Below are 25836 nucleotides of genomic sequence, written 5' to 3' on the forward strand. Positions count from 1 at the left end.
AACGAAGCAAAGCGCGCGCAAGGCATCAATTCTTAGATGAACGTGAAAATTTAGACCACCTTTTCTAATTATACAATCATATATTTCTGTCATAACAAAGTGTTCTTTCGGACTTCGGTGGATTGGATATAATATCTTAAGGGCAAGAATTATCTGCCTTCTAAAGGGCAGTGTATAAAACCAAGTTTCATTTAGAAAACGTGTATTATTTATTAACATTATGTGATTGTGATTATAAGTTTATCAAAGGACTATATATGGTTTGAGCCTAAATGGCCCCCTTAAATGAACTTTGTCATTTTACTGTAATTCTTTGTTTTATTTGTACAAATATACACTTAAAGTTTTTTCATAATTTTCATTTTGATTTTAGTGCCCACAATTAAAAATATGACATCATAAAATTAACCTTTTCCCGCCATTTTCACATTTTTAGCATAAAACGGCTTGTTTTGAAGCAGTTTTTCTTTAAGGAAACATTGAGCGACTGCTTGAACAAACAAAATATTTTCACCAAAAGGCGCTCTATATTTCCCATTCGAAAAATGATAAGAAAAATGTCAATTTTTGACTGATTTTGATTGAATTATAAAAATAGCGTCACTTCTGACGTCATATACTGCCAGTGAGTACATATAAATCGAATAAATAGGTGAAAAAGATATTTTATGTCAACTCTTTTATAAAACAACGCAACAAATTAATGTACCTGAATCACTTTAAAAATAGCGAATTATGGGGGCCAAATTTGACTAATATCATATATAGTTCTTTACATTGCTGTTTCCCCTTCATATTCCATGGACATCCTTATACGCCCATGAAAGTCCAGCATATCTGGAATGCCATGTAACCATTTTCTGAAGGTATTCAACTTTTTGAACCTATTCTGTTGCAATTAAACGAACATAAAACGAAAATGTCAATAGTTCAGGTGCGAGAGACGGGGTCTCATTGTTCTTTATCTCCGGTTTTATATCCATTTCGAACTAATTTTATCTCAGCGGCTGAAATAAGTTATCCGTAAAATAACATTGTTTTGTTTCGCTCTACTGAGAATGGACGAGGCTTTAGGGCAAGGGATACGAATCTGCAATCTTGGAAGGACGTGTCATTGAATAGATACAGTACAGGTATGCTACCTGTATGAGGACCCACATATTCGATCACCTTTCTCTACCTCTATGTAAACTAACTTTAGTACCTCCCGTGTTCAGCGTTTGTATTATTCTTACTATGTTAAGCATATCATGCATTCAAGTCTAACACCATAACACACCCTGCCATTGAATATGAGCTAAACATGACTTGTTTCAAATCTGTTGATCTTCTGTAAGCAAGTGGACGCAATGGACGTTAAATCATCAACGGAAAAGGCAAGTATTAGTTCTTCAGAAAACCCAGCGATCTAAAAAAAAATACCTTAGACAAGATTACAGCATATCATTAGTAGAAGTTTGGTATCGTAGGGTGAACGTCTAGTCTGCCTTGATCTGCTTTATGATTTTAAATATTTAATGAACCGATAATCATATGAAGGTTTGGGTAACTCGCATTTTATTGCATGTCGGTGATTTTAAAAGCTTTTATAAGAAATTGCGTTTCTCATACTTTGCTGTCTTGAAGCGTTTTCTTAATGCATTGGAGAGAGAAAAGGTGTGTGGGTTTTTCTTTAAAACAGTTGTTTTTTATTTCTGGTTAACGAGCCAGACAGTGGCTGGTACATACACTTCTGGGACCTATTTTAAAAATCTTGAAAAATCTGATTTTTATGAATGGTTATAGAATAAGTTTCAAGCGGTTGTGATATTAAGGATATTTCTCTGCAATACTTATGGGCAGATTACTTTTGCTTCAGTTGCACTTGGTTGAAATCATTTGGAAATATATTCATGCAGATGTACAACGGATTGAGATGCATATGAGAAATAATTATGAAAAGGGAAAATGATGTTCAAATGCTAACAAACATAATTTATTTACACTAAAATTCTGAAAAAATTCAATTAAAAAAAAGTTTCAAAGAGACCAATTAAAAATATAATGATAAAAAAGATCCTTATCGTCAGAAGTTTCTTTTATTTTGACGGTTGAAAATGTCGCAACACTGTTTGGTAACATATCAAGTTTGTAAAGGGTTCGCTTAGTTCTCCACAACTGGCGAAGGCTGACGGTATTGTAAAGTCTCCGAAAATCATTTATAATGTATTTTGGCGGACGACCCGTCGAAACAGAAAATGATAGTAAATCACGCAAGTCAAATCTGAGGGAAACAATTCTACATCTCTGGCTAAATTTGACCTATGCCAAGGTCTTTCACCGTAGGTATTGATTCAATAATAACATGGCTTTTTAAGTCCGTTGCCGAATCGTTAGAAAACAATTTTCATATCGAGCGCCCTTGACTAAGTGACATCTGTACCTTGTGTCTGCTAAGAACTTTGTATTGAGCACAGGGGGTGGACTCTTTAAAAACTAATTACCTATATCATAATGTAGAAATAATGAATCATATCGTTTTAATTGTTTTTTAAGGAAAATGAACGGAAGTATAATGAAAGAATAGTGTATCAAAAAAAAAACCAAACAAACAAACACAATAGGCATCCTCTTGGGAAAGATGTCCGTGTTTTAGCATAAGTAGTTGCATACCTGATCAACCGTCTAATTGATCTAATAAGTCAATATTGGCCTCAGTGATTCAATACCCGTCTTCCCGCGCTTCTCAATGGACGTCTGCTTACAGGGAGTAAAGAAAACACATATAATTCCGCTAATCATCTCACTTTTTATCGGACCTAGAGGTGAAATTTATTGTTTTCTGGATTTCATTCTTTCTACATCTCAAGAAGGCCTTATTGATTTTAGTTAACTACTCCCAAAGGGGTATAGACGGAAGTACATAGGTTTTTTGTGAGACCTATACTGTTATCTGCCATACGAAATCGACAGTGTTTGAATTGTGAACAGATACGTGTGTATGGTGATCATAACATGAACTGAATACTTTCAAATGATTGAAAATGATCAAGTGAAAATAAAGACATACTTGTACTATGCCTCGCATTCGAAGGAATCCATCAAGGGAGTATTCCTTTATTAGGTCTTTGTTTCAGGTAAGAAATTAATTTTTAAAAGGAATTGGTATTCTAAATATTAAAAACACCCACTTTAAATTATAGATCGTTACAAAGAAAAACAATTCGTAAAAAAAACTGTAAGACTATAGTGAACATCAAATTTTTCATACAAGTACTTGTGAAAAGTCGTAAGAAAAGCCCCACGATTTTTGCCCGTTACAAACTATTACTTTAAAACTTACATTGTATAGAAAACCCCGCCACTGTTAATACGATTATGCTCATAGTATTATCTCACTCGTTGTGTAATGTTATTGCGCCATGCGTCCAGAAAATCTTCGGATGAATTTAAAAGTGCATTTAAAATAAGAAATACAAAAGATGACATGAAGCATTGTTGCTGAGAGTATATCATGATCATCTTGGACAATCGACGAGATAAGTTGCATAAAATTAATGTGCAACACGTGCAAGATAATTGCATTCCCCAATCTATGTAAATAAAACAAATGTTATAAACACAGTCCTGTACGGATCACACGATTCGCATATGCAGCGTTTGCCAACGTGTTAACGTATTGTACTACCGGTAATTAGAAAACTTGGCTGGCTGATGAAAGGGAAGCACGGCGTCCGAGCCCCCGTCGACGGCGCTCATGTATCAATACTGATTAGTGTGGTCAAGCGCCCGATATTGTGTGCTGAGAAAAAACCCTACTTTGAAAACCCTCGATAGCCATGTATTCTATAGATTCTCAGACTAATAAGTTCTGAATATATACATTGTCGGAGAATATACTCATTAAACAAAGTACGACTCTCTTACTTTGGAGGTTATGTTTGCGTTTTTATTTCTCTCCAAAGTCTATTTTGCTAGAACACAGTAAAATTTTATTCTAGGTTTAAAAAAACCCAATATGACAGCATTTTCGATAGGATGTTTGGTTGTATTTTATCTTTATACTGATGATTTGTAACAAGGAAGTTTGAATATATACATTCTTAATTCTCATCTCCGATTTAACTTTTATTCCTGTCATTATAATATCAAAGAAAATAGGTCATTTGGTCTGAAATCATATTGAATTTTACACTTTTTTTTATGGATTTGATTTCATTTTCATCAGAAACAATATCTTTCTTTCGATTCATTTTTCGGTCGATCTTTGATATCGACAATCGGTTAGCGCTTCCTTGATAAATGATTTTTACTGGACAATTCGTTCCTGTTTTGACGAATTAATTTTTTACCTGTCTTTTTTTTCTTCCATTTTCATTTTTTGTGAAGAGGATTTTAAACATTTGCAAAGACCAATTGTCGGAAAACGAAAACCAAATGTTCATAAGCATATGTCACTATTAGGTCTCTGATATTGTAATTCTGCAGAGTTTGCAATGCTCTCGTCTATTCCTTCTTCATGGATTATCAACCATTATGGTACACTGATGTAATTGATTGTGAATATAATTCATTTTAGACTAATTAGCACACATAATAGCACTTCAGAATTCGGGTCAAACTTGTTTACAAACTGCAATCAAATTATCCTCTTACGGATTCGTTTTCGGATTTTAACGATTTCCATAATGGCTCATTATTTGAAAAACGCAGTACTAACTAAAGCTTTGATTATGAAGCTTGGAATTGTGAGGTCTTGAACAATGCTAAAACTCGTATATAAGCGTATCAAATTATATTTGATATAGTTGGAGATACAAGCAATACAGATGGTTTATCATAATCAATGGCTCTGAGAATAAAAACGTTTCGTTAAATATGTACACAATTTAAGTCTGTGTCAAAATTCTTGTGCCTAAAACAGTAACCTTGGAACTTCATCAGACATTCATGTTCAAAATTACATATTGCCTCATGATGATGATGATGATGATCAGCATCATCACCAGTAGGTTCTATACCTGAATAAACTACTGCGCAATAGTATATGTAATGCTTTGGATAACATTCACATTGGGCACTGTAATCCAAAGTGATACATTGACATCACTAAAAGACCAGGATTTCTGTATTGAGACCCCCTTAACTTCTAGACCAACTAGATCACGGTTTAAAATGACTATAAAGTATTTTAATTCCTGTCAATTCTTTATGGTCAAAAACAGAGGACATATCAATCTTAAAATGTGAAATTTGTCAAAAAGTAGTAGAAATAAAAACCTTGGACTGATTTATTTTTATGCTAATATGATGTTGTATCTAATTTCCATGTTCATTTTTTTCTATACTTTTTACACTTCATTTGATTCATTATTGAACAATACACATTGATATGAATCCGATATTTATGGTAGCAGCCACTCCCTGGATGTAAGCTAGTTTATTACAGTTCTATAAACTTGCGGCCGATGTTAATCTTTTTCATTTTCAGTGCAAAACTTATTGTGTCTGCGATAACAATTTTGGAATTTGTTTCTTTTAGGTTATCATAGTCTTAACAGGGAGTAAAAATTATTTACTGTCACGCGATTCAACCTAAGACAATAAATAGCCTGAGCGACTCAAAATATATTTTTTTAACTATTCTAAAAAAATCATATAGTAACTAATTAAGGAAAAACACTAATTATCTGTGAAGCTTACGGTGTATCTCGTAATTATGCGATCGTTTAACTAAAAATGATCTTGTAAATGGCAAGGTCTTGTTTCCAATCCTTTACTGTCTTTAACTCCATAAAATATGTTCAAAAACAAAATGTTAATTTTAATACGTAAACGGTTTTTTTTCTCATTTTTAAAGCGCTAAGCATAGCTAAGGGCTTTATTGTCGTTAGACTTCTACTTCCGGTGCATCAAATAACCGCCCCCTATGAGCAGAAAACCAGTTTCAGGGGTTTATGCACATTGTTGCACGGGCTTTTATTAAAACGTATAAAGTTCGGGCTATTGTGAATCCAAGGTGCGGGGCTTACATACATCATTGCAGGGACTGCCACGCAGTGAGGAGGAAATATATATCCTAAACAGAAGCTGAAATATAGAAAAATTAAATCGATTCTTTCTAACTAAGCTTGCACAAAGTAAATTTCCTTTAGAAACAAGCTAGGTTAGCACTTTTCAGTACTATCAGTACTTTGATTTAAAATTACATTTCTAAGCTGTTGATTGAAACTTATCACTTTCATCGTGGACGTAAAAAAATCTAAACTATTAAAAACACCACTTATTAGAATGTTTAGTAATTGTTGGTTGAATGAAAATTGGTTTATGTTCGAAATATGTTCGTTCGTGAGTGTTGAATATGATTTGAGTCACAAGGAGAGATAACGTACCATGAAGTACGTTCTATGTTTACTCTTTTGAGAGTAAATACTAGTAATAAAATGTTTTTTAATGCGCATAAGCACCTCTTGAATACGATCTCATAGTTGTTTTTCACCTAACAGCATTTAATACTGCAGTCTTGCATTTAAAAAAACATGAGCCGATGAAATTCATATTTTACTTGCATTGCACATTATTACTCGAATAGAATTTCATTTAACGCATCTCATATTCGACAACTGACCTGAACATTATGGGAAATTTTCTTACGTTTTGTATTACATGTATGTATAATGGTTCATTCTGTTGAAAACATTGCAGATTCCTTAGATGTATGTACTGAACGTACGCAATTATTAAAGACATACGTGTAGTATTTAAGAAAGACATCTGCTTGTGCTTGAACTGACATCCTGAAAGAAAAATTATGTAACTTAACCTTTCATAACCCAATTTGCCTACCTGAATTTAACTTGTAGACGCATATACCATAGTGTCTGCATTTATCTTGTGTCATATCGAAACTGAAACAAATGAATTGTAGACGAATCTAAATAGTTTGAAACAAGTTTGAAGAGGGGTCTCTGTTGAGGCGACATGATTTAAAAATCCTGTATAGTGCGCTTTCAGTTTTTGAGGCATCGGCTAAATTCTGACAAATGCTTCAGGGACTCTCCTATGTCCATTAGATCGATAGTTCGGGCTTTCCCCGTTGTTTTAGTAACTGGTATTTTCATGAAAAGTAACCATTGTAATCAGTGGTGTCAATCTCAGAATTATGTCCTTATAGAGTCATACATCTTGTACTCTTTGTTAGTTCAAAATGTCCATTGCTACGACAGCTCTGTCCAAGCGAGGCCTTTAAAATGTCTTCAACTCCAATCTACTGTTATACGAATCAAATAAATTGTCATGCTAAACGACTAGTCGCTTCGACTTTTCGACCATTCTGTAACTAACAACAATTTATGGGGGGGGGGGGGGGGGTCATCGACGAAAAGTCTCTGACAGTTAGTCTAAAGGAAGACGAATGTAAAATGCATATATATTAAAAAAAAGCAGTTAATTTTGTGAATACTAGACTTTGATCCGTGAGTGCACGGGTTGACAATTTGCATATCGGACATTTATGAAATAGATACATCCACAGGGGCCAAGCCCGTTTTAACACTAATTTCAATGTAACCATTTATTATTAATGCCTCACATATACCCGTATTGTAACAAAAAAATTGCAGAATCGCCCCGTAACGATTTTGGAGAAAATTAATGAAGAAGCATTGAAAATAACAGTCAAATTAATCATAATAAATCATTTTGAGACTGACTGTAAATACCTTTCATCTAAAACTGTAATCCATATAATGTAAAAATTCTACACTTTTTCAACAACTACACGTATTTTCTTTGCTACAGAGACAATACACGGAACGCATTCTATCGTAAAACCGGGTCCGTAGGACATAAATATATTTTTTCATTTTGACGATAAAACAATCTATACATTATATCTTGACTCTCCTATTGAGATACACGAAGACAAAAGTAGGCTAAGTACTAAGTAAATATGTATATTTGTTTTTCTATAATTTATCTCATAAGGAATCATAAAATTAATATATATATATATATATATATATATATATATATATATATATATATATATATATATATATATATATATATATATATATATATATATATATATATATATATATATATATATATGTGAACAAAATATATAGCAATTAAATTTCCAATGAAAATTTACACGTATTTGTACTATCGTTTCTGAGTTTATTAATGCAAATATGATTTTGTGGAAACATAAACTAGAGATCCCGTCAGCGTATTGAATGTATTGCGCACGCCCTAGATTGCAAACTCCAAAAAATCCAGATGATTTTTTTTTTTTAAAGGAATTTTCACTGATTATTAATTAGCTAAGCTTGATTGAGAAAAAATAAAAACAAATTGGTAATCTTCAAGTACCAATGATGGTTAAAATATATAAAACAAAAGGCAATACTCTTCCGATTTATCGGTATTAAAGCTTAAAAATTCGAGTCTATTATTCTAATATAGTAGTATAAATTTGCGATTCTAAATGATATTTTTATATACTTTTTTCATTTCTCGATAAAGTCAGCTAAGCTCTAAGTAAGATATTTTTCATGTTATGGAAAGAATTAATTATATGCATTCCTTTTTTTATATTTATTAAGTTTAAAAATCCGTCTTATGTGCTTATTTGTAACAAGATTTGATTTTCTAGGGGGTTTTTCCCCTCAAAATAAGTTAGTTGAATGGATCCAATTAATAGTAATTAACTTAATATATTCCTCGTCAGCAAATCTTATGGACTGTATCCACAAAGTCTCAGTGAAAAACCCGTACGATTTTCCCCACTTAATTCAAGACAAATTGCAACATTTGCAAATTGGTTGACTAGAAAAGGAAAAAGATAGTTATTCTTGCCAAAGTCACATTTGTATTTTTCTATGAGATAGGGAAAGTGGCTATTTCAAGACAACTGTTTAGAATAGTCGCTGCGTTTTAAAAGACCTCTTAATGAAATCTTGAAATCTGCATCAATTCACGTAATTTTAGTTATGTATCATGCACATTCAAACTGTTATTACCCTGTTCACACAGCACGCGTTTTGGTTAGACAAAGATCGATCCCCAGAATCCAATGAATACTCGATTAGGTTTTTTTTCTTCTACTAGAATCTTATGATGGCGAGGTCCATCAGATGACACTCTTTCAAACGGTTATAAGAAAGCTTGTAATAGCATGGCAAAGCATTTGTATGAACAACACTTACAAACCTTATGTGTTGAGTTGTGAAACATGAGTGGAAATGTTAATAAGATTCCAATGCAAGTTTTTCATTTAAGAAGTTATAAAGGAAGTGATGAAAATGTGACTCTTCTTCAGGCGTGCTATGACAACCCATTGTTTCAACAAGAGGAGGCAAAATTTAGTCCAGATGTGGAAAAGAAACCCAGATCCAAAGATTACACCCCGGCTGATGAAATCCCAGAAATAGAATTTAATGAGAAAAATGATGCGACAAATAGGCGCAAACTTTGTCTGATTGGCTTTATTGTGTGTTGTGTTGCGGTGATAGGGTTTTTGGTTGGATACCTAGTAAGCTCTCCGAAAAGTACGTAAACAGTTTTATTCCGTTGAAGAATTTCATTTTTGTTTTATTCTACTTAATTTATGTACAGGGAATTTTGATGAAATGAAAATTAAACCCTCTGTCTTGAATATTTTCCCCCAAGCAATAAGCTCAAAACTTAAAAAAAAACACCCCACAACATGAATAACCCCAAATGCCCTTAAAAACGCAAAAAAAGTCTATTGTTACCAATAATGATTCAGATGGATTGGCGTATTTTTTTCTTCAGAAAACGACTCTACATATCCGAAAGATTCTGTCTCCACAACAACTGTCGCTTCTACTGTGCCTTCTTGTGAGTACAGTATGAACACAAAAAATCTCGGACTGATGTAGTATTTTTATTATCAATCACAACTTATAAAAAAAACAAATTTTGCATAAACTCTATCATTCGGTTTGCGACATGATAAACATTAATGGTAGTCCTATTGTACATTAATAATCAGTGCATATGTAAAAACATAGAAATATAAGACAGTTTTAATGGTGACGATGCTATACTTTCAGTTTCCTTTAAGACTGACACTTTCAATGGAAGCATGCTATTGATAGCAGGCCCACTCTCAAAATACACTTCAGAATATGCCGACCAGGGGTCAACGGAATACCAGTATTTTTCTAAAATATTTTTATATAAGGTAAGGTACCCATATGAGATGATGCTACCATTTAAGGGATATCTTAGTCATCATTATTTTAGTCATGTCAAATTTTGATATTGATATTGGTATTTCCAATGCTACGTTCAAAGTACTCGGTTTACTAGTAACTTGCATACAGCATTTGGCTTGGTTCTAAAATTACATTTTCACTTTAATTATAAATGGGATTCCTACGCTTTGCCTAGATGTAGTTTTATTATCCACATCCCCCAGAAAAGAGATTCATTCTTTGCAATTGTGCTGATGGATGCGGGAACTCTATTTCACGCTGTAAAAAGTTATCTGATTCACAAACATTTTTTGCAATAGTTTCATGCCATAAGGACTTGTTTTCTTGCAACTCAACAATTTTCCTCCATTTTCATCCGGGCCACCTGAGGATTCAGGCAATTGTATTCGTTATCCCGTTTTGCTTCGCACAAAATTAAAAGTGAACGGCCTTGTGACAACGATATTAGCAAGAAAGCTCTTTCTTAATAACATTCCTCTTGTTAGACATATCAAAGCTGGCAGGAAATCTATGTTTCGTCTAATTTTGTAATATAAGGAAATGACTTGTTGCTCGAAGTCTAGTGCTGTGTCCAACCCTAATCCCCCTGTATCGTAGCAATTCTGTTATAGTTAAAGGGGTATCTTCCAATTTATTTTGATAGAGTGAAAACAATCGTAATTAACGTTGTCCTAAAAGAAATCGGACCAATTTGCAATACTTCTGAACATCTTGTATCGATAAATTCTGTCTAGTTAGCTAGCTTTACAAGAACACTCTTATTGTCGTTTTGTAAGCTGCTTTGGAATTGCATCCACATCACCAGCAGTTAATTACATAGACGTACAGTTACCGAATATCAATATCATGTAGAGAGGCATGGTTTCCTCATTATACCTGTAAGGGTAATCTAGTTTCATTTCATCTTGTCAAATTAATGAACCGTTCAATTCATGTAGAAAATTAAAACGTAGAAATCGCAAAGTACCAAGGGAAAAAGATCCTTGGAATTTTATACATATTTCCATTTCTATAAAAAATATTAATGTTGTTCTTAAGATCATGTATTTTTTTTTTCTTTACATTTAACGAGTTTGCATGTATTTTTACAGTGACAGTTAACAAAAGCCTTTTTAGTGCAGATTCCCCGAATAATAATGTTTTGATATTTTCTCAGTTACTTATAATAATATTTTCGCATGAAACCCAATGAGATAGATTAGAGCCATTTAGAGGTGTTGAATTTATAGCATTTGGAGGTGTTGAATGTATAGCATTAACCCAAAGAATTCATGCTGACAAAAGCAGGATTCAGTACTATTCTGTTAAGCATACAAAGAAGAAAATATGAGGGAGGAAAAGTCCTTGTTATGATTGAACCTCCTGACGAAAAAGTCTGATTCTTTAAAGCAACCTTAGGGCCATTGCTCTGTTCACTGTACCTTAAAGTCACTACATTAGAGAATATTTTGGTTTGAATATGGAATACATGTGTCATAATGAATCATTTCAGTGCATGTTGCATTGTAAAATTATTCAAAATATAGTGGGTCATCACTTCAAGTTTTGTAAATTGAAATCTTTTTTTTTTAATCTTAGTTCAATTAAACTTTGACAAGAATATGGTACGCAAACCAACCTTATAAAATAATCGTCAGTACAAAAATGGCGCCGTTTTAATTATTTTCAGGTTTCAATTTTAAATTGCTAAAAATCTGATTAAATCGTTTATAACCTATTTTTAAAATGATTTTGAGATAAAATTGCATTGTTATTTTCAGTTTCATATTCATTTATCATACTATGGTATAAGATGTTTACCGTTTTAAAAAAAAATTCTATTCTGTTATATTTTAGTTTTCAAATAAAATCCGCAACACAATGAATCGGATTTTATTTGAATATAGAATATTAAGAGAGTACTTAACGAAGGATTGAAATAGATTTAAAACAGAGAATTTCCTAACAGCCTATCAATTTACACAAGAAGCGTAAATGTTATACAAATCGATACGATGTTCTCTTGTTTATAACCAAATTATCAACAGTAAATGTGGTTTGTTCAGAAAACTTGAAGATTTGAATTTACGGAAGGAATTAAAGATTCATACACATTTCTTTCATTTCAGATGAATTTAACATTTCAACAAAGTCCGTACAGTTCACAGTATAGTTCTACAGTCATAAACGAAATCAGGTTACCAACTTTTATGAACCTTCGTACATTTAGTGATTGTTAAATATGTCAATGTTCCATGATTTATATTTCTCTATTACAGACCACAAAATGGACAACTGTCTAGAGTTTTGTTTAGTTTGAAGTTCACGTCATCAATTAATATCCACAATTCGACGGAATCATCAATAGTGTCGCTTCTTGTTTCCGGTTTTCGGAATGGTGTGATGGAAGCGTCGGCAGATTCCATAAAAATTGCGGCACTTAGTAGGTTTATGGGCTCCACAGCCGTTTCAAATCGCTTAGATAAAGGAATCTTTATATTATAATATTAGTGTAAAAAGCAGACAATTTCTTTGTAACCATATTAAGCTTTGTATTAATTTACCAATGACCCCGTAAGTCATATTGAAAAGTACGTAATAAATAACCTTGACCTTTTGTTCTTGAGTTAATTTCCGGCAACATAAATGTTGTGTTTTTGATACAGAAAAAAACATCGTATTGATTGAATTAATTGTTTTTCTCTGATTTTGTACGTTGTTTAATACATCTTTGTAGAAAATGAGGCCCCAATAATTCCGACGGTGCACCCAGGTAAAAATTTGATATAACTACTTATTTTTCATACATAAAACAACAGAATTTTTTAGTGACATACTTGAAAATCATTCATATTTGGCCTCAGAACAAGACTGAATTTATGATTAACAGTTATGAAATTGATCGAAAAGTCTATTCTGCGTATATCCGTCATCTTCCAGGGCAGTGTTTCACGGTGCACCTAAAACAGTGTGTTAACAAAACAACATACCTAGATGCTACTCTGCCTAATGCATTCGGTCATACCACGCTATCAGAGGTTCTGGAGTCGTCGGATAACAAACCCCGACTTTTTGACACAGAGTGCTATGGATATGCTCAAGATTTCTGGTGTTCTGCATATAATCCCGAGTGTAAAAGCGGTCAGCCAGAATTGCCATGCAAAGATTATTGCATAGGTAATAAGCATACTGAGTTAATTGAAATACATATAACACTGAGATACTTTTAAAATAGCGCTATTTATTTATCATAGAATCAAAGTGAATAAAACTCTATTTTACCAAATGTTGAATTTATGTTTTCGTTACCCTTCCGAATAAAAGGCCATTTTTTAATTTGGGCTTTAAATTTCCATGAATGTTAGTGTTATATTAATTCCTGTTATACTAATAAAACTGTACATGAATACTTGCTTTGATTCATATCTTGCTTCTTCAGACGTTAAATCAGCCTGCGAAAATTCGACATTCCCATTAGATTGTAACACACTACCAACTACCAATTGCAGGAAAAATCCATTCATACGTAAGGGCTCAATTTTCTTTCTAAATCATATCATTACACTTGGTTCAAAATGGCTATTTTATTTAGACATTTACATTTTTGTTTTTTCAGCCGGAAAATGTGTGGATGTGCCATTTGGGGGTGTCTATAATAAATGCATTAGTATTGGATTTAGTCACTCAGCGCTTCCAAATTACAATCTTGAGGTCAAGTTTCCAAAACCTAACTCGCATCTGGATTTGATTTTCAATTTTCAAAAATTAACAAAGTGTTATAAACACTCGGAACTGTTTGGTTGTTCTGTGTTTGTTCCGAAATGTTCCGGATCATCCGTTGTACCACAGCATACTATTCCTCCATGCAAATCTCTTTGTGAAGGTATATTATACCCACCAGCGTCATAATTTTACCAAAATAGCAAAAAGTACTTAGTCATCATCTATATTTACGAATGTTCAAAGATGTATTTCATAAAGTCGTAGATTTAACTAAACTTAATTGGTTAATTTTAATACACGGTTTTGTTTGAAGAATACAAGAAGAACTGCTTCGTTTTCTGGGAGATATTTGCCCTCCCTTGGCCTAAGAACTTGAACTGTTCCTCTTTGCCCGATGTGAACGACTCCTCTGTTTGTATTGGATACAAAGAGGCACACGAACCCCCAGAAGTCAAGGGTAAAAATTATTTCACTTTCGATAGTTTGGCAAATTTAAATCTATCAAACATGTCCATCATTTCCTATGTCTTGATCCACCATCCCCATCCGTTTGCTATTGTTTGCGATTTTACGTCTTTTTTTCTTAAACGTTTTTCATACGTATTCATTAATTCCTTTGTCAAAGTAATGTAGGCCTCTCTTCTGTAGAGTGTCAGGCGAGCCAAATAACCTGTGACGCCGGGCGGTGTCTAGACTATTCGTTCCTATGTGACGGATATCGTGATTGTGAGGATAATTCAGATGAAGCCCATTGTGGTAAGTGCCCCTAGCTGTTCTAAACTAATGAGCAACGACCATATCCAATGTTGCAAATTTTTTTTTCAAATCTCAGATCCGAATTCCAAATTACTTAGTATCCCATGTACTAGTTTTTAATTATAAAAGAACTTTTATTATTGATTAGAAAATATTTTTCGTTCCTGTGTAATGTGTTGGTCTTGGTATTTCACCCAGAAGTTGTGGACATAATATTTAGTAAATTACCATCTACCTTGAAAATAATTAGTTAATTAGTGGTATTAATTAAAGTACTATTTTACAATTTTACAAGGTTTTCAGCTAAAACTGTTGCATCAATAGAAATTGGCAGTTTAATCTTCTAGGATAGATTGAAAAGTGTTTTGATATTTCCGTGATTTACAGATATGGTAAATTCTTTTCTGAAAAAAACCACAGTCCTGAAAATTTGTTTTTAAAGTTGTTTTCAATCAAGTTAACCCTATACAATGTCATATGTCAGAAAAAATCATTTGCAAAGATTACTAAAACATGATTTTTACATAGATTATAGATATCGTATATGCTGTAATTAATCTTAATACAACATTGTAATTCTTAGTAACAGGCATACAAATTGCTATAAACTTGAATTATTAAAGATTTAATTCTAAGACTGCTAAGCGTTATATTAAATAATAATTTCAGTATTATAAACTCATTGACATCAGATTCCTGTTTGAGGTTTTTCCAAAAGACGACAAAACTCTCATAAAACTCCATACTTGTAGTTAACTTCTCTTGTTTCCCTGTCTAGCCGCTTGTTCTTCCGGGGAGTACCGCTGTAATCCGGCATCCAGTCTGTGCATCAAGAAGTCCGAGGTCTGCAATGGAGTACCTGACTGTTATGAGGAAGTGGAGGAAGCGGAATGTAGTATGTAAAAAAATCAAAGTACTGAAAGTACTTGTAACAAAACTTATGTTTGCTAGTAGTAAAACTCAAAGCACCATCAATCAAAAAATGTAGGTAGCTATAAAACATTGATATGCAAGATCAGACTTAATGTCGCGAATGTGACCATGTTTACAATTATTACATGTGTCCACAGCGTCCTCTGAAGACCATAATTCCTAAGAGCACTCCTAACTTAAAAATCAGGATATTTCTCAGTTTACAGTGAACAGGGATAGATTCTGTAACGTTAGTCTGCATTATCTACGATAACATTTAAAAGAAGAAGTATAGTAAAGGATTTGTTCATATTCTAATTCTTAACGTCATATTAATACAGTAAAAATTGTTTGCGTTCTGTAAAATATGTGATTACTTTCTACATTATAGCTGAAATTCATTGAACTATCATTGGTCTTAAAGTATTATTGAAAGATGAAAATAATTGTCTAGTCTCGTTAAGCTACAAAAACGCTTCTCGAATGCTCCTTTAACATTAAGATAATCTTAATATTGATATAAAATTAATTCTGTGGAATTATATCTAATAACAAATTAACCGTGCATCTAATCGAAATGGTTTATAGATAGCATGCACTTTGGTATGAGAATTAAGAGAAGCCACATGTATAGCTACCACGGAGCAGAAATCATAAAACTTACAATCAAGATCCATCCAAGCATTAACGTTAAACTGAGTTATAGATGCTCCCATAAAACATTTTGTTAGTCTTTTGAACAGGCTTTTAGACGTTCCATCATTAATTCCTGATATTTAAAATCCCTCGCTGAAAGTATGGCCCATGGATATTTTTGTAGCAAGATGATGGAAAACCGCTCTTTATTCATGTAACATTTTATTTCATCTGTTCGCGATTTTTACTTTAATTTGGGGACAAATAGAGGTCTTTATTGCTATAGGAAGGTCATTCTAAAAATAACTAAGATTGATTAGATTTCTTCTTTCTATTGGTGCTTTTAATTCCATGCATCATAGATACGAATTAGTATTTGTTTTGTGATAGTTAAACTTATCATGAAAGATTTGAATCAGTATGTGTATTTTGAAAGTCAAACTCGGGAACGGATCCAGTAGGGGCGTTGTCCGGGTGTATAACGCCGAGTCCGATGACTGGGAGGAGGTTTGCAGTGATGACTGGAACGACACTCTCAGTGGGCTCGTCTGTAGACAGCTGGGCTACAGGTACTAACATGTGATCAAGACGTCACTGACGGTGTTTATTTTCGTTTTATTGTCTATTCTCTGAAGATTTAAATTTGCCTGTCCATATTTTTAAAGAGAATGTTTTGTCAACCACAGGAGACAATATTCTTTCTGTCTTACGGAAAACTTTGTTTTTACTGTGTTTGGGACAAGTCAATTACGTGTTTGTTTTGAATGTTACAATATTTTCCTTAGGCATTTATTGCGTCAAAGTACTTGTATTTGGTTGAAAAATTATGCTTAGAAATATTGTTTTCTTTTGTGTATTTCAGAGGTGTAAAAAACACAAGTTTTATTTCAAAGAGTAGCACGTCGGCATCAAAAATAGACTTAGGCGGTGTGAATGCCTCAGCTAACACAGACTACATACAATCTTTTCTTAGAAAAAGGTATTTATTATCATCTACTTACAAAAGTCAATGAGATCTGTTTACTGATCAAGTTTATTGTGTTGTATGTAAGCTTTATCCTTTAATCCCGGTAGTAAACTTTGTTTTGAACTGAACTTTTTGTAACTTTAGGCAATAATCGTAACAATTTCTCGCAAAGTTTGGATTTAACTTTTTGAAATTTTGCTTTCGGCTGCAATAATTTTGCGTGTCATCATAAAAAATCACTGATTTTACAAACGTGCAAAAGCGTTTGATACGCCTTACTAGTACTTGTAACATTTAGTACTCTACAGTCAATCTTGGTATTCTAAATGACTGGCTTCTGTACTATTTGCCTCGCAAAAACTGTTTGGGTTTGGGTATTTTGAATTTCTAAATAGTGTTTGATGACTTAATTATTTGATTTTCATCATCTGTTGTTTAGCGCTGTTTGTGCAGGATCGAGCGTCGTCCATTTGACATGTGGGGATCCTGGTAAGTCTTTGATTACAGCAGTTAAAGATTGATTACAGTAACACCAATTAACTGATTAATGTTGTTTACAGGCATATTCAAGTATGCGTATCTCAATATTCTGATGAAATATAATAATTGTCTGCAATACAGTATGCTACTTCTTTGGATTAAGTTTGCGCCTTAACTTCTTCCATTGTACATTTGACAATGAACAATTTATCTCAGTTTTTATCCGTGCGATTCAGGTTGTCTTGTGAGTTGTCGTTTGCGGTATCCGGGTATTGCCATTATATATATAATGCCTGTTTGGGAGGGTAACAGTTGAAATTGACACCCTGAGAAAACCATTGTCAACCGACGCGAAGCGGAGGTTGACAATGGTTTTCGAGAGGTGTCAATTTCAACTGCTTCCGTCCCCAAACAGGCACTTTTTATTTTATTATACTGAATGAAACTTTTACTACTTTTATAAAGAAATGACATGAATTCGACGAGAAACATATGCGCATAATTTACGCGCATGTAACAATTCGTTTTATTATACTTTCATGTTAAATACTGAAATCTGATTGGTTTAGACGCAGTTGATAATCCTTTCTATTACCCTCAGCGTTGGCAACACACGTAGCAACGGGTAACACAACGAATTGTTACATGCGCGTAAATTATGCGCGTACTGTTCGCCGTGGAATTCACGTCATTTCTATATAAAAGCAGTAAAAACATCTATAAAATTAAGACTTTCAGTATAATAAAATGAATAGTGCCTGTTTGGGAGGATAACAGTGGAAATTGACACCCCGAGAAAACCATTGTCACCGGACGCGAAGCGGAGGTTGACAATGGTTTTTGAGGGGTGTCAATTTCAACTGTTACCTTCCCAAACAGGCACTATTTATATAGTGTTACCCCTTGCCAAGTGTGTTGCTAACGCTGAGGGTAATAGAACGGATTATCAACTGCGTTTAAACCAATCAGATTTAAGTATTTAACATAAAAGTATAATAATGTAAATTGTCACTCATATTTCCGTATTCCCGACTTCAATCTAATTCTTTGACAAAAAACCAAATTAAAAGAAAGGTCAGCACCGCTGCCATTAGACACACTAGGCTTTTCTATTTGATGCAAATACATACTTCAACATGGGAACTTTGTATTTTCGTCTCGCTCAGCAGAATGTCCCGATCTTTGTTTCCCAGTCCCAAAGTGGATTTCTGCCACAGAACGCATGGATCAGCACACTGGCAATTCATCGTTGATATTCTTTTTACTTACTTGCGTTAACAATAGACAGTATTGAATTGTTTACCTGTAAACTGAAAATAAAATTTTTGTTTAGAATGTGTATGTTTAATAGCAAATCCAACTTGTTTGTTCTCTTGCCAGTTTGTGGAACACGGCCTGCGTATTTCCCATCGCCCCTACGCATTGTCAACGGTGACCAGGTAAAGCCTGGGACGTGGCCGTTCCAAGTGGCGCTATATGGAGGCGATAAGTTACATTACTTCTGTGGAGGGAGCATTCTCAACGAGAATTGGATTGTCACAGCAGCTCACTGTCTTGGAGAGTAGGTGTTACAAAGCATTAAAAAAATTTTTTTTATTATTTTGGATGAAATCTTCGGCTTCCTTTTTTTTAAATAACCTCTATATATTGATAATATTCTTTTATGTGAGTGGGTTGGATGGGGTTGGTATCTTTGAAATACTTATCATAAATCTAAATGTAATTAATGCGTGTTTCAGATTATCCTACACTAGTAATATAATCATTAAGTTATCTTTGCCAGGAAAACAACAATAGGCGATTTAACTGTAGCTGCTGGTGATACCAGGAGATTCGCATTCAATAAGTACAGACAACTAAGGACTCCTAAATCTTTACATATCCACCAAGGCTACTCCAGTGAGACTGTTCAAAATGACATAGCTCTCATACAGCTAGCATCACCATTGTACTTCAATGATTATGTAAGGCCCGTATGTCTGCCTAGTAACGTCACAGATGAAGGAACTCGCTGCTTTGCTATTGGCTGGGGCAAAGTCAATGATAAAGGTAAGATTTGATTAACTCTTGACATGTATACATTTTAAACACGTTTTCGTGCATTTTGGAACTTTTTTATTTTATTCTCTCCAGCCCTGGATTATGAACCTGTTTTGCGGCAGGTTAGCCTAGACGTAGTATCTTGGCAAGGTTGCAAGCACGCCATTGCAACCTCTGGTATCCAGTCTCCGTACGCACTCTCGGAGGACATGATGTGCGCAGGAGGAAGCAGGGGTCATGATGGATGTCAGGTAAGTAGAATATATGCAACAGTAGGATGTTAGTTATCAACAAATGTCAACAGACTTGCCTCTTTTATTCTACTATATATAGTATTATGATTTGGTCTGCTACGATCAATGTCCGTCCTGTGCAAAGGGGGCAAACTGGTTGAACAGTCTTTAATACAAGCAAGAAAACCTCACAGAAACCAGTCTGTGATGAAAGACGCTGGATGCTTCATCTAATTAATTGTCCATTGATGTCAAACATCAGACTTTAAAAAGCAGTCTAATAGTAATTTATCTAAGTTGAAAAGTATACTACGAAAGACGAATAGGGCCACATAAAAAATATTTTTATCTCGTAATTACGAGAAAAGATCTCGTTATTATGAGTTAATTATCTCGTTATTACGAGAAAAGATCTCGTAATAACGAGAAAAGATCTCGTTATTACGAGTTAATTATCTCGTTATTACGAGAAAAGATCTCGTTATTACGAGATAATTTTCGCGTTATTACGAGAAAAGATCTCGTTATTATGAGTTAAATATCTCGTTATTACGAGAAAAGATCTCGTAATAACGAGAAAAGATCTCGTTATTACCAGATAATTTTCTCGTAATTACGAGAAAAGATCTCGTTATTACGAGTTAATTTTCTCGTTATTACGAGAAAAGATATCGTTATTACTATAAAAGATCTATATAAAGTAGTGTGTTTCTGAAAAGAATTCGACTGGATCGCCCTTTCAGTCTATCTTTTTCATTCCAGAAACATTGATTCAATTTTGATTAATATTTAAAAATAACAACGATCATTATTCATTAATTTCTACAGATCAAAATGATTGGATTTGACATTTTATCCTATCTGAATCAAAGGAAAGAACTTCATGTAATTTTACTAATCAACTTATATATATATTATAATCCCACTCCGAAGTAAATACCAGGTAGTCCTATGGTCGTAAAAACACAATTCTATTAGTTACAGATATCTTTACTATATAGTTTCAGTCATGGATATGGATATACAGGATTTACCAAATTTGTTTTTTATATGTTCATACACAACCTACGTGTATATTGAAAATAATTGATTTTGTATAATAACATATTGGTGTCTGAAAACAAATTACACGTATCCTTCTTAATTATTGATAAATAGTTCAATGAATTTACTAATCAATCTGCTTTGCTACTTCTTCTGAAATTTCTTTAAAACTGCTTGGTCCGATTTTATATCAAATTATGCGTACGCTTTTAAACGATGATTATGCTAAGTATGTGTATATCAATAGACATTGCAGTACACTTTGCATAAAAAGAATAGAATAAAGATTCGTGCCATTTTAAATAGATCTTTTCTCGTAATAACGAGATAATTAACTCGTAATAACGAGATCTTTTCTCGTAATTACGAGAAAATTATCTCGTAATAACGAGATCTTTTCTCGTAATTACGAGATCTTTTCTCGTAATAACGAGATAATTAACTCGTTATAACGAGATCTTTTCTCGTAATAACCAGATAATTAACTCGTAATTACGAGATCTTTTCTCGTAATTACGAGATAAAAATATTTTTTTAAGTGGCCCTATTCGTCTTTCGTAGTATACGGCTAAAGTCTAAATAAATTCTTAAGGTTCATAACCATCTTTTAGACAACACAAACTGTCTGCTGAAATTGTAAAAATTGTAAAGAATTGTGCTATAAAATATTTAATTATAACAATGCATTGTATCTTTGGTATTATTTTGAAGAAAAAGTTTTGTTCATCTGATGATGGAAAATAAGGTGATAGGCTTAGTGTAAAATTAATACTCATTTCTTGATGAGGTTCATTCAAGCGAGCTGCGGTATAGGTCACAGCTGAGCATGGTTGCTCAGAAAAACACGTTCAAGTATTTTTTTAAAAAGTGTCGCAATATAATTTACAGGGAGACAGTGGTGGCCCCTTATTGTGCCCGGAAGTAGTAGGGACGGACACCTGGACTTTATCAGGTGTTACTTCCTGGGGTCTCGGCTGTGCTGTGCCGAACGTTCCTGGGATCTATACTGAAATCTACAAGTTCCTCGACTGGATAGGAAACATCACAAATAATGAACTGCCAATGGCGTAGAGATGAATTGTGTACAATGTTTACAGCCATTACGTTGTGTATATAATTATTCATATCGTGTACAGATACCTCATGATCATCTCAATGTATATATCTGACTGCTGGAGGATGAGTCTGTAATCTTTGTGAATGCAAAGAAAGTTTGTCTAAATGGTATATTCTATTATAATAATCTATATTACATTGGATGTATAATTACTAGGCACAAACATACATGTATATGATATATAACGACTACACATATTATCCAAGCATGTGCGTACTCTGCCCCAGTCAAAGCCAACAGGCAATAAACACTGCCTTTATGATATTGTTGAAGAGGAAATGTTGATAATTAAAGTTTTTGTTGTCATTCTCAGGCATCTTTTAAGATGTTAAAAAAATTCCTAACCTGTAGAATTTCAATTAAGACAACACCTAGAAATCCCAGTTCTTCAACAGAAATCCAAATCCCATTTACGTATTACTACTATATACATGTAAATCGATCTCATTGAACATTTATGTGTACATCTTTTCAATCTTGCATTTATTTCTTGATATTCTTATTACATGTAGATTGAATGATAATCCCAAATTAATCCGAGTTAAGAGTCCACAAAGCATCATCTCTATGATATTGGTCAGTTTGGTCCTTTTTATGAGAATTGTGTATTTTGTCATTTTTATGGTTGATTTTTGATTTCTGTTTGTTAATGAATCGTACCATTACTTTCACCATTCGGTCAAGGACTGACAAAATAATTGTTATTTCATGTTTTGCATCATAAAATGTCTCTTTCAGGTTTACTTGTAACAAGTTCAAGTCGATTAAATCTTATATGTATTTTATCTCAGTGAGTATCTTATTGTAAATCTCATTTATAAAAGGTAAGCAACAAACAGATTTGAATTTGGATTCAAATATACACAATATCATTCTAAATTTTACATTAATTTGAATACCATTAACCTAACAATTCTAGTATCTTAAATATCACTCGGATTTTGATTCATTGTACCTGTATATTTATATATGAATAGATTTGTTAGTTCGCCTATTACATGGTTAAACATTATTGTAAGTATACGTACATTTATATACTAAAGACTTTTGACATGTCCAGTATTTAATAACTTGCGTAAAAGATATACGCAATCCATGTACATGTATAATATATTTCACCAGGCCGATTTTTATCAATAAACACATTAAAGTATACTTTTTAAATAAAGTGTTTTTAAAAATCGAGTCTTCTCTTATTACAAGGAATACATAAATTGTTTATGCAAGCGAGAAGTCAAATTACAAGGTGATAATGCAGAATTAACACATTTTTATATCACCTTAAACGACACTTCACAGAAATGTTTGCAGTCAAATCAATGGACGAGGTGATTCCATTATACAACAAATATTGATTATTTGTGTGTGTTGGGGGGGGGGGTTACATATTTAATGAAACATTTCACTAAAATCATTGCTTTAGAAATTGGTCAATACGAAGAAACATATCGTCTCAAAGGGGGCAGGGGGGAAGAAGGGTTTAAAGTAAAATGATTCAAACATGAAAATGTGTCATGACTTTGACCAAAGATCGTTTAAGCAAGCAGGCACGTAGCATCAGGGGGGGGGGGGAGCTCCACTTTTTCTCGCAGCAACTATTTTTTTTAAATTTACATACAAAAAATTGAATTATCATGGAGTTGCCCCCCCCCCCACTTTTTTGGGAGTATGTAAAAAACTGAGGAAAGGAGTGAAATTAAAGTTATATACTACCCCCCCCCCCCCAACACGGATTAGGTTTTTGAAGATTTTGAGAAATTTCAAATTTCCTTTTTTTTTTTTTTGGCTTGTCAAAATTTTTTTGGATGAGTCTGCCCCCCCCCCCCTTTCAAAAACGATGCCACGTGCCTGGCAAGTTCAGGGTCAGATTATATAGATGAAGATTTTCTCACTAGGAAATATTCGTGAAATCAATCAGTACCTTGCATTAACAAATTAATATACAGTGTATATTTTCCATACGTTTGCTTTGGCGATGTTCAATTACCTATGAGTACACTTAGCTAACTCATGCGCCATGAGCACAAATATAAACGTCATCACGCGTTTTGAGTATGTTTATCATTGTAGATAACGAGACGTTCAAACTTACATAACCAATTTGATATGTTCAAATGGCACTTTATGTTTAGTCGCCAATGTGAACTAATTAACGTTAATATGGCTGTTCTGTGTATGTTTTATATCCCTGACTAAGAGCGTATATCATGGCTTTAAAGTGACGATACACAAATATTTCACATAAATAAATATCAAAATGAATATAAATATAAGCACTAAATGCTTATCTTTGGATGTTGTCGGTCCTATGACACACCAAACAGTGCAAACAAATTGAATACCGTGCGTTAGCGTTATGATGATTTGTCTGCACTGCTTTTTGTGTTATAGGAGCGACTACATTCAAAAATAAGATCTAAACGCACGCTGAGGCGCTGTTTATGAGTTTTGTTCAAATTTGATGTAGATTTAGAGCATTGATTACTGAATTACAATTTTTACTCAATTAAAAACAAGATTGTTTAAAATTAGGTCTTTAATGATGACATTTTTGACACAAAAAATAGGAAGCAAATGCAAGATTGAATGGTACTACACACAACACAATGCATTTATGAAATGGTTGTCAGTACATGTATATGTATTAAATTACGTCCTGTATTTCAGGTAATTGAAGACACAAATAGAAAAAAAATCGCATGGAATGAATAACAAGAGGCCCATGGGCCACATCGCTCACCTGAACAACAGTTCCTTGTAACATTCTATTTCCTAGCATATGTTATTTTTATTTTAAACTTTGAACCCCTTTCTGGGGCCCCAGTATTGGTCCGGGGTTTATGGTTGGCTTAACAGCTACACTAGTTGAGGACCCTTGCATTGTAATCTCACAAACTGTAGCATTGTAGTTCTCAAGAAGAAAATTTTTAAATATTTTCGATATATATTTCTATGTTAAACTTTGAACCCCACTTGAGGCCTCAGTATTGGTCTTGGGGTCTTGGGGCCCCAGTATTAGTTCGGGGGTCACGGTTTTACCAATTTAGAATCTACAATAGCCAATGATGCTTGCATCTCACAAACTGTTGCAATGTAGTTCTTGAGAAGAAGATTTTTAAACATGTTCCCTTTATATTTCTATGTTAATTTTGAACCCCTTCTTGGGCCCCAATATTAGTCTGGGGGTCACGGCTTCCACAATTTAGAAACTTTACAATTTGAGAATGCTTGCATAGTAATCTCACAAATTGAAGCATTTTAGTTCTCCTCCATTAGACTTTTAAACATGTTCCCTCCTATCTTTTTATGTGAAACATTGAACCCCTTCTCCTGGAGCCCCAGTATTAGATCGCTTCTATAATTTAAATTTTTCATTATTTGAGGATCCAAGTAAAGTAATCTCACAAAAAATGACATTGTAGTTCTCGAGAAGATTTTTTAAAAACATGTTTCCTATATATTTCTATGTTAAACTTTGAACCCCTCTTGATGCCCCAGTATTAGTCCGGGGGTCATGATTTTAACACTTAAGAATCTACAATTGCCAAGGATGTATACATAGTAATATCCCAAACTGTTGCAATGTAGTTCTTGAGAATTCGATTTTTAAACATTTTTCTTATATATGTTAAACTTTGAACCCCGCCTGGGGCCCAGTTTTTGCCAGGGGGTCACAATTTTAACAATTTAGAATCTTCACTATACATACAAGCTTATGTATAA

General features: G+C 33.5%; 1 protein-coding gene across 2 annotated transcripts; it reads left to right on the forward strand.

Moving 5' to 3' along the window:
* The first annotated feature begins 1237 nt into the window (after window positions 1-1237).
* Window positions 1238-23298, forward strand: LOC128167375 (atrial natriuretic peptide-converting enzyme-like). Of its 2 annotated transcripts, none has more exons than XM_052833068.1 (20): window positions 1238-1376; window positions 9305-9533; window positions 9781-9846; window positions 10062-10192; window positions 12335-12402; window positions 12485-12648; window positions 12943-12978; window positions 13146-13382; window positions 13645-13731; window positions 13822-14088; window positions 14242-14385; window positions 14577-14684; window positions 15463-15579; window positions 16669-16801; window positions 17095-17211; window positions 17639-17688; window positions 19060-19240; window positions 19463-19728; window positions 19813-19970; window positions 21885-23298. In XM_052833068.1, the coding sequence occupies exons 1-20, from the start codon at window positions 1350-1352 to the stop codon at window positions 22065-22067; spliced, it is 2769 nt and encodes a 922-aa protein (XP_052689028.1). In that variant the 5' UTR covers window positions 1238-1349; the 3' UTR covers window positions 22068-23298. The 2 variants fall into 2 exon arrangements, with proteins under 2 accessions (XP_052689028.1, XP_052689027.1); XM_052833067.1 differs by lacking the exon at window positions 1238-1376 and adding an exon at window positions 2541-3116.
* Window positions 23299-25836: the final 2538 nt, after the last annotated feature.

The sequence above is a fragment of the Crassostrea angulata genome, chromosome 10 (assembly GCF_025612915.1).
Source record: "Crassostrea angulata isolate pt1a10 chromosome 10, ASM2561291v2, whole genome shotgun sequence".
NCBI classification, from domain to species: Eukaryota; Metazoa; Mollusca; class Bivalvia; order Ostreida; family Ostreidae; genus Magallana; species Magallana angulata.

What these genes read in the sequence shown, in the direction of transcription:
- LOC128167375 (XM_052833067.1), top strand. Translation starts at nt 3,057, where the DNA reads ATGCCTCGCATTCGAAGGAATCCATCAAGGGAGTATTCCTTTATTAGG. An exon ending in CGCTTCTACTGTGCCTTCTT is followed by an intron (nt 9,847 to 10,061) that starts GTGAGTACAGTA and finishes CTATACTTTCAG; the next exon opens with TTTCCTTTAAGACTGACACT. An exon ending in CAATCTTTTCTTAGAAAAAG is followed by an intron (nt 17,212 to 17,638) that starts GTATTTATTATC and finishes TCTGTTGTTTAG; the next exon opens with CGCTGTTTGTGCAGGATCGA.